The sequence below is a fragment of the Acartia tonsa genome, chromosome 12 (genome assembly GCF_053477335.1).
Source record: "Acartia tonsa isolate MP-2025a chromosome 12, ASM5347733v1, whole genome shotgun sequence".
In the NCBI taxonomy this organism is placed as follows: Eukaryota; Metazoa; Arthropoda; class Copepoda; order Calanoida; family Acartiidae; genus Acartia; species Acartia tonsa.
In genome coordinates this window covers 31,339,897-31,352,118 of record NC_137271.1, presented here as the reverse complement: position 1 = coordinate 31,352,118, position 12,222 = coordinate 31,339,897, and the positions used below count along the sequence as shown (strand labels likewise).

The 12,222-nt window shown below is 32.6% G+C and overlaps 1 protein-coding gene across 6 annotated transcripts in view; it reads left to right on the top strand.

Moving 5' to 3' along the window:
• Positions 1 to 138: 138 nt before the first annotated feature.
• The window catches only part of LOC145334495 (uncharacterized), a 25,258-nt gene continuing 13,174 nt past the window's right edge, over positions 139 to 12,222 (top strand). For all 6 annotated transcript variants that reach the window (XR_013884839.1, XR_013884837.1, XR_013884838.1 and 3 more), the window contains exons 1-12: positions 139 to 773; positions 1,441 to 1,555; positions 1,882 to 1,938; positions 3,983 to 4,019; positions 4,247 to 4,360; positions 4,786 to 4,894; positions 8,005 to 8,069; positions 8,444 to 8,510; positions 8,975 to 9,074; positions 9,990 to 10,114; positions 11,378 to 11,427; positions 11,952 to 12,079. Coding sequence is in view for 2 of the 6 variants with exons in the window: in XM_080179962.1 (XP_080036088.1) it covers positions 704 to 773; positions 1,441 to 1,555; positions 1,882 to 1,938; positions 3,983 to 4,019; positions 4,247 to 4,360; positions 4,786 to 4,894; positions 8,005 to 8,069; positions 8,444 to 8,510; positions 8,975 to 9,074; positions 9,990 to 10,114; positions 11,378 to 11,427; positions 11,952 to 12,079 (1,037 nt within the window). In the remaining 4 variants the exon portion in view is untranslated. The remainder of the gene's footprint in view (positions 774 to 1,440; positions 1,556 to 1,881; positions 1,939 to 3,982; positions 4,020 to 4,246; positions 4,361 to 4,785; positions 4,895 to 8,004; positions 8,070 to 8,443; positions 8,511 to 8,974; positions 9,075 to 9,989; positions 10,115 to 11,377; positions 11,428 to 11,951; positions 12,080 to 12,222) is intronic.

Here is a 12,222-nt window from a genome sequence, read left to right as displayed (position 1 = left end):
AAACTACAAAATGTCTTGTATATTATTTCTGAAAAATTATAGAATAAAAAAAATGTTAAGAATTTTTTTTTTAAAACTGTACTATTACAGTATAAGAGCAAAACACAGCTGACTTTTGTTATTATTTAATCAAATCACAAATGTGAAAAGAAAAATGTATTTTTCTTTATAGATAACAATATATTTTATCTTTTTTAATGTACATGCGACATGTTAAAACACCTTTATCATAGATGACTCATTTTTATATGAAAACGCACTTTATAGATATACAAATAAACGATTGTTATTCTTTAATTGGCTTAATTAAATTTTTGATTGATTTGAAGGCTAACTTTTTATATTGAAACAATTTGCTTTAGGATTTTCACTTTATGTGAAGTTTATTAATTATAATCGTTAGTAGTATGTTTTATTTTGATGTAACTTTGAAATTATTTTAATTTTAATTTTTAAATGTTCTCTTTGACATTAAAAATATATATATACCTAAAATTATACGTGATTTTTTTAAAGTAAAAAATTATGTTGAATAAATATTAAATATAATGTGTTGTTATTCTATATTTATTATTGTTCGTTTGTCTGACTATCTGATTTGCCTAGCTTCGCTTTTATATATATATATATATATATGTTTTAATGTTAAATGTTGATTAATTTTAGAATGCAATGACAGAAACATAGTTTATCTATAAAAAAAATGTTGGAATTACGAAGTTTAACCCTGCTTGGTCTATTTTCCCTAGGTCTTGCAGACGTGTCTCCTACAGGTTTGTATCAATTAATAATTGTTTTGAATAAGGGGTTTGAAAAAACTGTGTTTTTTGATAATTACAGCATGTATTGCTGTTATATGTTATTTTTTGTTTAAGTCTTAGGGTATATTTTGACTATTTTTTGCCACCTCCTTGCCCCTAGATACAAAAGGCATAGCCGCTATAGTTTTAATATATACCTAGTAATCAAAGGGTTGATTGTCTGTAGTTTTATACGACTATAACTGAGATGAACATGCACTTAGTAAGAAGAACCTTTCTGGTTTTAATGGGTTTGTTTTGTATTTCTAAGGATTGGGTTTAAAAAGAAGCTATTATCTTCCTTTCCACTACAATTTATCTTATCATTTGCTACCTAAATATTCCTGCAATTCAATGCAGGGATCTTAAGGGATAAGACATAGGCCTATAAATTAGTTTACATCCCCAATGATGATGATATATATACATACACAAAATTATCCCTTCTATAGATTAAGATTAGTGGTTGAAACGTTTGAACACTCAACTTATAAATAAACCAACTAATCAAATTTCAATAAATGTCCCCAAAGTTGTTAAGCAAATGAATAAGAAAATGCTATTATAAAATCTTAGGAACTAGTGTAACAAAGAGCTCAATGTCCCCGCCCTCCCCGAATTTAATCTCTACTTTGTTTAGGAGATAATACCTGCCAAATATTTAAGAACATAACAACACAAGTGAACACAACATATCTACAATCTGTTAAGGAGGCGTACTCTGAATTTTGTCTTTCCTGCCCTCCAACATTTAAGTAAGTAATCAGTATGTACTTTATGAGTTTCATACTGTAGCATAACTACTCCAATACTAACGTTTTTTTTCAACTTCTTTGGGTCATAATTGATTTTTTTTAGTTAAAAATAATTACCTACAAAACTTCATACAACTAAGACGCTAAAATTGTAATAAACTTTAGTTAGGTAAAGAATATTAACTTCTTTCATTAGACCGTTTATATCAGTATAACAAGTTTTACATGGATAAGCCAATTTTATAAAAACGGGTTTGAGCCATACTATTTTTTTCGCTCAATAAAAACACAAAGTGCCTGCAAGATATAATAAAAACTTTTTTCAGGGAAATCAAATATAAAACAGTTTTAGAAACAAGATGGAAACTGGAACCAGTTACAAGGAATTCAAAACTTTTAAAATAATATATTTAGAAAGAATGCTTTTATGTGTAGATACTTACTTCAGTTTCTCATTATGTAAATGAGTGAGAAGTTCCTAAAAACCGGGTGTGACTCACCGTGAACACACACACAATGCAACTTATCATCTAGCAGGACCTGGTCATTATGGCCTCTCTAAAATGCACAGAATAAGATTAAATGCAGACATAAATTAAAACCCCAGAGATGTCTAAACACTCTGGAATTGATAGCACATAAAATAATATCAAAGATAAAATATAAGCATAGATATATTTTTACAAATAGTTATATTTGGTCTATGAGCACAGTTATCAGAAGAATGGAACTTTGGTCTATGATCATGAGGTTCTTCTGCTAACTGGAGATCCTCGCTTGGCACATGTTTGGTCTATGGAAGTCCTGCTCATATACCTAGATAGAAACACATATATTTGGTCTGTTCTCACAATGAGACACTTACGTCTTACATAGCCCTGGGAAAACGAAATAAGATTATTATATAAAATGGAAAATGAATTAAAGGTGCCTCAAACATATTTATTAAATTTGGGCCTACCTTCCTCTAGATTAAAAATAAATTAAACATGTGAAGGACCTATGAGAAGCTTATTAGTACAGATAAAAACATTCCAAAAAGACAAATACTAGGTATATCTTCGAGGTTGAATATTTTAAGAACAGTTTAATGAATTTGCGCCTCTAATTTTTATTCCTCTAATGTTACTTTTTGCTGATTAAGTAAACATAAATTATTACATTTAAAAGTGCAATTAAAATATAAGTAATTTATAACAATTCATTAACTGTCTCTAAATTGATGATTCAACAATAAAATAAATCTTCGAATTTGAATAACTTGTACTTTGTTTACAGCAGAGATTTGTTGGAACTTCGACCTTTTCATCTAAAAAAAACTATGTTATGTTTTTTTGGCTCAATACCAGCTGAGTATCCACGTGGATATTCAGCTACTATTGGGGTCGTTTTTGGATACTCAGCTACCATTGGGAAAATGTGTGGATATTCAACTACCATAGGGAGGAAACAGTTTTTAAACAATTATTTTGGTTAGCTTTTTTGTTAATTTATAGATTAGAATTGTCCTATCGATTTAATACAAAAGGTACTATTTAGGAAGCGTAGCTACTCTATGATAGAAATTCCGTAGGTCAATTTTAAACATGTTGCTTTTTAACCTTTTTAACAATTTTTTTTCATATAATGTAATAAATGAAAGCAAAGTTTTTCTACACTTCTAGGAAATAACAAATCAAATTGATTATTGTATGCCCAACTACGCTTTTAATGATTTTTTCATCTTTGTTTTAAAGTTCACGGTGCAATAAGTGGGTGGAGATTTTTCGGCTTCTTTGTACAACTTAAATTCAAGACAAAAATATACGATGATTTATTTATATCTAAATGGTATTTATTATTTATAAGTTCAAGGATATCTAATTTATGGAATACTGATTCTTATTACGATAAGGTACGATGTTAAAAGCGAAGCATCTCAATAATCCTTATCATAGTATGCCCTTAAACAGTAGCATATACTTAAGCAAATTTGCAACAAATTTACTATAATTACAATAATTTTATATAGACTTATGCATTCTTATCCTGTTAATGTTAGTTTGTCCTTTCATTTCAGAGCTTCGCTTTTATGGTTTTTCAATATTTGGTTCCTAAATCTGTATTAAAGTTAAATGATAGTTATGAATTGCTTGCATTAATGTGCTTTATTGCCATGGGAATCAGCATTATGAAAGAATATAATGAAAATACCAATAGGAAACTATTGTGGATATTCAACTACCATAAGGGAAAAGTGTGGATATTCAACTACACTTGGGAAATATGTGTGGATACTCAGCTACTATTGGGGAATTTGTGGATACTCGGCTGGTATTGAGCCGGTTTTTTTTATACCTAAGGACTCTCTTATTGTTTTCTGATGAAAATTAAATATATTTTATTTTTTAATTGACGCAGATTTAAAAGTTTTGAATATGGCATTAGATTAGTGGTTATGACAGAATGCTGCGATGGTTATAAGGTAAGGCATAAAAACAACAAGATAATTTTTTAAAAATCTCACCTACCTAGTCATTTTTAGCATACATACTTATTAAATGAATAAAAAGGAAAAAACTTTAAACTTGATACAATATTTTTTTTAAAAGCCTTAGATATAGGAGACAACCATTAGTAAACTAAAAGGATTAGGTATTTTTATTAGGTATAACATAATGAGTATTAAAACTTAGTGATTTTTTTATGCAGATCAACGAGGAGAAGAAATGCCTGGCGCATTGTAGCGAGGGATGTATAAACGGAGAGTGTACAGGTCCAGAGCGGTGCTCATGTCATCCTGGATTCACTGGCCTGCGCTGTCAAGTAAGATATTCCTTGTTGAAGGCATATGATAGGTACAGAGATAGCCACGGATAGCCTAGAGAGGATGGGATACACCACGAGATCTTCGGATCCAAATCTTGCATAATAGCATAATAATTTAATACATTATATGGTCAAACACAAATTAGAAAACCAAATCTTTGATTTCAGAAACCTTATCTGTTAGTCATAACTGTGCTGTGCATGGTAATGATTTGCTCCTGTTTTGTGCCAGGGCATTATTCCTAATAGCCCTTTAATTTTCCACATTATAATAAACAAAATACTATTGGACCAAAATCACGAAACCGAACCTTTTTTCTAATGGCGAGGTAGTAGAATTTCGATGTAATTATGGAACGTATCATTCTGCAGTGATTTTGTGCCTAAATCGCTGTACCGGTTTGAAATCTATTTAATTTTAGATAAGCGGATGTGAAAACGGGGGCTGGGGACCGAACTGTGGAAATGCTTGTTCTTGCGAGAATGGAGGATTTTGTAATCCAGTCCACGGAGGCTGCACTTGCCCTCCAGGTAAGCGTTCAATTTTGAGGATCCTTTAGATGATCGAATTCCATCCAGCAGCGTTGCGGAGTCATTTGATTTTGGTGCGGCTCTGGCTCCGCGGAGCCGCCTGTGAAGATAACGGCTCCAGCTCCGGCTCCGAACTAAAATGAAGAAAACTAATCATATTTTTTTTGCCAGGTCTATTTTTTACTTTTGAGGGTTTTAAAAGTTAAATTTTTGGTAAATATTGACTTGATGAACTTTAAAGGGGCATTTCCACAGAGTTACCAAATTATAAGGGGGGGGGGGGGGGGGGGGAAGTTTGTACACTTATAGGAAATGAAATTCAGTATCAAAGTTTTGGAGGGACGTGTGAGCTTGTGTTTAAAGTTATCAACCTAATTCTTTTTGTAAAATCTCTTATATGACTGGATGTACACGGAAAACTTTGAAAATTGAATTTCGATACTTTCCTTCTAGGGGCTAGTGGAGCAAAAGACCCCCCAAAACACTAAAAATATTAGTTCTGAGCTTATTTTTAGAGATATCAACCTGATTTTTTTAATGAAAACTTTTTAAAAATAACTGAACTTAGTAGCCAATACACATTTCATTTTGGGACTTTCCTTCTAGGGGCTTGTGGAGCAAGAAACCCCCCAAAACTAAGAATAGGAGTTCTGAGCTTATTTTTGAAGATACCAACCTGATTTTTTTAAAGAAAACTTTTTTAAAATAACTGAACTAAATAACCATTACACATTTTATTTTGGGACTTTCCTTACAGGGGCTTGTGGAGCAAAAGACCCCCCAAAACTAAAAATAGGAGTTCTGAGCTTTTTTAAAAAGATATCAACCTGATTTTGCTTAAGAAATTTTTTTTAAATAACTGATCTAAGTGACCATAACACATTTCATTTTTGGGCTTTCCTTCTAGGAGCTTGTGGAGCAAGAGACCCCCCAAAACTAAGAATAGGAGTTCTGAGCTTATATTTAAAGATGTCAGCCTGATTTTTTTTTAAAAAACCTTTTAAAAAATAACTGATCTAAGTGACCATTACACATTTTATTTTGAGACTTACTTCTAGGGGCTTGTGGAGCAAAAGACCCCACGAAATTAAAATTAGGAGTTCTGAGCTTATTTTTGAAGATATCAACCTGATTTTTTTAAAGATAAAAATAACTGAACTAAGTAACCATTACACATTTTATTTTGGGACTTTCCTTCTAGGGGCTTGTGGAGCAAAAGACCCCACAAAACTATAAAAAGGAGTTTTGAGCTTATTTCTAAAGATATCAACCTGATTTTTTTAAAGAACTTTTTAAAATAATCGAACAAAGTAACCTTTACAGATTTAATTTTGGGACTTTCTTTCTAGGGGCTAGTGGAGCAAAAGACCCCCACAAACTAAAAATATTAGTTCTGAGCTTATTTTTAAAGATATCAACCTGATTTTTTAAGGAAAACTTTTTTCACATAACTGAATCACGTAGCCACAACAGATTTTTTAAAACCATGCATATATCTTTAAAAATAAGCTCAAAACTCATATTTTAGTGTTTGGGGGGGGGGGGTCTTTTGCTCCACAAGCCGCTAGACGGAAATTCCCAAAATGAAATGTGTAATGGTTACTTAGTATGGTTATGTTCAAAAAGTTTTCTTTAAAAAATCAGGTTGATATTTTTAAAAATAAGCTCATAACTCCTTTTTTTAGTTTTTTTTTGTTCCACAAGCCGCAAGAAGGAAAGTCTCAAAATTAAAGGTGTAATGGTTACTTAGATCAGTTATTTTAATAAAGTTTTGTTTAAAAAATCTAGTTGATATCTTTATAAATAAGCTCAGAACTAATATTTTTAGTTTTGGGGGTCTTTTGCTCCACTAGCCCCTAAAAGTAAAGCCCAAAAATAAAATGTGTAATAGTTACTTAGTTCAATTATGTTAAAAGAGTCTTCTTTGAAAAAAATCAGGTTGATATCTTTAAAAATAAGCTCAGAACTCATATTTTTAGTGTTTTGGGGGGTTTCTTGCTCCACAAGCCCCTAAAAGTAAAGTTCTAAAATGAAATGTGTTATGGTCACTTAGATCAGTTATTTTGAAAAAGTTTTCTATAAAAAAAAATTAGGTTGATATCTTTAAAAATAAGCTCAGAACTCCTATTCTTAGTTTTGAGGGTTTTTTGCTCCACAAGCCACTGGAAGGAAAGTCCCAAATGAAATGTGTAATGGTTACATAGTTCAGTTATTTCAAAAAAGTTTTCTTTAAAAAAATCAGGTTGATATCTACAAAAATAAGCTCATAACTCCTTTTCTTAGTTTTGGGGGGTCTTTTGCTCCACAAGCCCCTAAGAGGAAAGTCCCAAAATGAAATGTGTAATGGTTACTTAGTTCAGTTATTTTAAAAAAGTTTTCTTTAAAAAAATCAGGTTGTTATCTTCAAAAATAAGCCCAGAACTCCTATTCTTAGTTTTGGGGGGTCTCTTGCTCCACAAGCCCCTAGAAGGAAAGTCCCAAAATGAAATGTGTAATAGTTACTAAGTTCGGTTATTTTTAAAAGGTTTTCATTAAAAAAATCAGGTTGATATCTCTAAAAATAAGCTCAGAACTAATATTTTTAGTGTTTTGGGGGGTCTTTTGCTCCACTAGCCCCTAGAAGGAAAGTACCGAAATTCAATTTTCAAAGTTTTCCGTGTACATCCCGTCATATAAGAGAGCCTACAAAAAGAATTAGGTTGATAACTATAAACACAAGCTCACACGTCCCTCCCAAACTTTGATACTGAATTTCATTTCCTATAAGTGTACAAACTCCCCCCCCCCCCCCTTAATAAAAAATCTCTTATTTTAGCTCACCCGGAGCCGTTTTTTAACGAAAATAACGGTTCCGGCTCCAGCAAAATATGGCGCTGCCATCCAGAGTTTCCATAGTATTAAAACTTAAAATATATACTTTGTGCAATTTGCATAATACCTACCTACCAAAGCAACTTTTGAATGTATTTATGATCACCAAAAATTTAAATTATTAGGTACGATATTTTAGTGGTGCCAAATTTTCGGTTATTTATTGGTAGAAAAAAGAAGACTAATTTTTTTTCTGTCAAAAGGCATAAGTTTAAATGAAAATAAATCTTGTTTTGCAGGTTTCCAGGGGACAATGTGTCAGAACACATGCCAGGAAGGTTTCTATGGCTCTGGATGTTCTAAGGTGACTATACCCTATATTCTCTAATTTAGCTATATAAAGGTCAATTTATTTTACATTAATCTACATTCTACACCTACTTTCTCTCCCATACTCCCATATATTTACTTATTATAGTTAAGGGTAGCTTGTATGTTGAATTGTCTTAGTACCTAGCCATGTGGAGGTTTCCAATTAAGTGCCTTGCATGGCCCCTTTTAAGGACTGTGCATAGTGCCCCCCACTCCCTTATTTTTGCCTATTTAAGAATATGGTGGGGGACTGGGGTCAGTGCTCAACATTCACTTTGTAGAAAGCACCAAATATCTCACTGTCTAGTTTTGTTGCATTGAATGTTTGTTGTGCTACTTTAAAGACATAATTGTCCTTGTTTTCAGAAATGTTCGTGTACAATTGGCCATGTTTGTAACCACGTGACTGGAGATTGCGTCATTTGTCCTGACGGTTAGTATTGTTTGTAGCGAAGCTACTCTTTTTAAACGCCGACCGTTATCGTTTTAAACATATTTGTAACCGCATAATGCTAGAATGTCCTATAAGTCATAATGAAGGTTATTATTTAGCAGAGCAGATACGCTATAACTGGCGTATATACGTATGGCCAACAATCCGGCTCCTTATTACGCATAATTGTTACCACGTGACCTAACTGGAGATTGTGTCAACTTCCTTACTGTTAGTAATTTATGAACGCAAATTATCTATACCTGGCGTAATATCCGTCATTGTAACAGACTATGAAATGGTTTTATTTATCACAGATTGTTAAAATTGTCATATTCGCGGCCAGTTAGGTAATGACTGCATTATATTCAATATTCATATTTTATTATGTTCGTTTTTCAAACAGTCTGAGTTGTATAGCGTCGTCTTAATATATCATGTCATCCTTTTTTCTTTATTTTTAGGGTCTTTTGGAGAGAAATGTTTGAAAAAATGTTCCTGTACCTCGGATGGAACTGAATTATGTAGCCCAATTGATGGCAAATGCTATTGCAAAGAAAATAGGTGAATTATAGTTTTCTACTTCGTTCTTAGCCATTGTCTCTAAGTGAGATAATGATTTATTGTATTCAATAAAAGTAACAGGATGACTGTCTTGTGTTTGATTCCTTCTTCCCCCCCCCCCCACTCACCACCGACGCTAGTTGTCTCTCAAGAAAAAAATTACCCCCTACTTACATCACATGCAGTTCTTTTCAGCTCCTCAGTTTCGCTAAGTGGCTCTTTCCTCCTTTTAATGTGGTTACCCTTCATAACAGGGTTCGGAAGCCGCGCCTCAGCCGCGCATAAGCCTCAGTTTTAAACCTGCTTGTGAGCAGAAAAATAAATTTCAGAAAGAAGGATTGTCTGCCAAAGAGCAGTTTTATACATCCAGCTAAATTTTATAGTGATAAAATGACGATTTCAGTAAGGCTTACACGCGGCTTACGCGTGGCTTCCGATCCCTGCTTCATAAGGACGACATAAGTTGGGTTTTACTTGGGTTGCGAATACCAAACTAAAGCATGTACCTATGCTTACATGACGTTGTAAACAAGTTACAGAAAAAAATACATTTGGTATACCTACATTACATATGTTATTTGAACTCTTGGCAGAGGGAAAAGTTTAAGGCAAAGTAATTTTTGGATAATTTTATTTCAGGGGTTTATATTAAAAATATGTGAAACAGAAAAAAAAATTCCTTAAGAGTTTAGAAATATTTTTTACCCATCATTGGTAAAAAAAAACTAGAAAGACATGTGGGAGGGGTAATAAAATGAATAAAATAAAGAGAACTGGAAATTTTAAAAAAAAATTCTCCCTTCTTTAATCTTTAGGGGAAAAAATAAATCTTATGCAGAATATACACTCCTGTTTTATTGACCTATTCTAAATTTCTTTTAAAGAATACCTACATAGTGTTTTAATTTGTTTTAGGTTTGGGCTGCAATGCGAGCTGTTGTGTCCATTTGGATTTATCAACAATACATGTTTCACCTCCCCTGTGCACAATCATTCTTGTCAGTGTCCAAATCATTTGTATATCTGCGATCTGGAAAAGGGTGAGTTCATGTTGTGAGCATTATTCTCATGTATAGGTTTAAATAGATGCAGGGATATAAAGGGATAAGACAATGTCCGATAAATTAATGTACATTCTCAATGATGATACACAAAACTACCCACAATGCGTTCGAAGGTGCTTTGACTTTTGTGTCAGAACCTAAATTGGGACATAGTACATTTCATTACCCAAGGTTAGGTAACTTCATTTTACTTTTCAATAAAATCTAAAATGCAGCCGTTTTTGAGAAAATTAGATTTGAAAATTTTAAGTTCAATTTTCATCCCCTAGGGGTTACCGCATAATCATGACAAGAAAAGCAAAACTTAATAATTTAAAATTTTGAACAACTTTGCTTTTATGAAATCTTACATAAAACCTCTTTATATATGATTTTTTTAAGGCTGAATTTCCGTGACCTTAGCAAAGCAACTGATAAAAATGGCCATGTATCAACTCACTTCAGGGGTGGTTTTATGAAGAACTTTATAAAAGCAAACTTGATCAAAATTTTAAGAAATTAATCTTTGCTTTTCTTGTCATGATCATGCGGTAACTCCTATGGGATAAAAATTGAACTTGAAATTTTCAAATCTAATTTTCTCAAAAACGGCTGCATTTTAGATTTTATTAAAAAGTGAATAGAAGTTACCTAACTTAGGGTAATGAAATGCACTATGTCCCAATTTAGGTTCTGACACAAAAGTCAAAGCACCTTCGAACGCACTGTGTACCCTATTTGTAGATTAAAATTAGTGGTTGAAACGCTTGGACACTTGTATTTCATGAATGAATCAATCAAAATTCAATCAAAGTCCCCAAAGTTGTTAAAACGAATGAAAAACAATATCAAAAATAAAATCTATGGGTACTGGTAAAATGAACAGCACAATGTCACCTAGCTTCCTAAAAAGGATGAGATAAAACTATAGGATTGCAATGAATATTGTTATTTTATTAGTTACCTTTACCCTACCAAGAGAAATTAACTTTTAAAAGTAAAATTGAAATGGAGGATCAATTTTCCTTAGGTGCCCCTGGCCCAGCGGTTTCTAAAGGTGTAGCCTCAAGTTGATAAAATATACCAGAGCTGGATCTTTAAATCATTTAGTAGTGAGCCGAACCGATCTGGCCCACCACTAAAATGATTTAAAGATCCAGCTCAGTAAGATTTTTAAACAATCACATATTGAAATAGACTCTACTTTTTTACAGCTTCAGATAAAAAAGAAGGGAAAAATATTTTTTTTTTTCTAACAAGGATGCGTTTGTCCAGAGGGGATGAATTGTGGAATTCAGATAGATAACAAGGTAATTTACATTAAAAGTATCACAGCTACTCTTGAATTACGATATGTCTGTATGTTTGATTAGTCACACTCACAGTCCGTTTAAGTGCCCTTTCAAGCATAGATCCCCCCACCCATAATTTTGTAATAAATTGAAAGTAAGAAGACTGGTTGTTTTTATGTTTGTTTGTTCATTTCTTTAGGTCATGTTAGGTTAGACCATATTCGGTGCTGAGTACCCCCGGAGGGTTAGGTAAAGCCTCCCCGCAAAGGGGTTCAGTGCACTTTAAGATAAAGCACCTTTGATACTGTAAATGCATTGCAAAACGTTCTTTTGTCTACATAACAATTGTTTGCTCGTTTTTTTTTTATATTATATCAGTTATTTTTTTATTATTTGTTCTTGTTAAACATGGAACATTTTAAGCTTAATTTGGGCCAACGCTCGAACCAGTCACCCTCCCGATATGTAGCGGATGTATCTAATATAATATTAGAGTTCTAAGTATATTTATGAATTAAAGAAACCCTTTTTGCGCATTTCAGCTTGCCGAGCTTTCTCCATTAGCTAAGTCAGAATTGGACACAACGTCTGGAAGCGGGGCAACTGTTCCTGTGGTTATTGTTCTACTGTTGTCATTGTTGGTCATCATTCTATTAGCTGTTTATTATAGGTAGGTAGATCTTAACCTATTATATGAAGTAGTAAGGTTTTTTGTCTGAAGTTTAAGATCTCAGAAACTACTGAACTAATATGGTTCTATATATTATGTAAGCTTCACAAAGATCCTGTGATGTTTCCAGTGCTATTTTATTC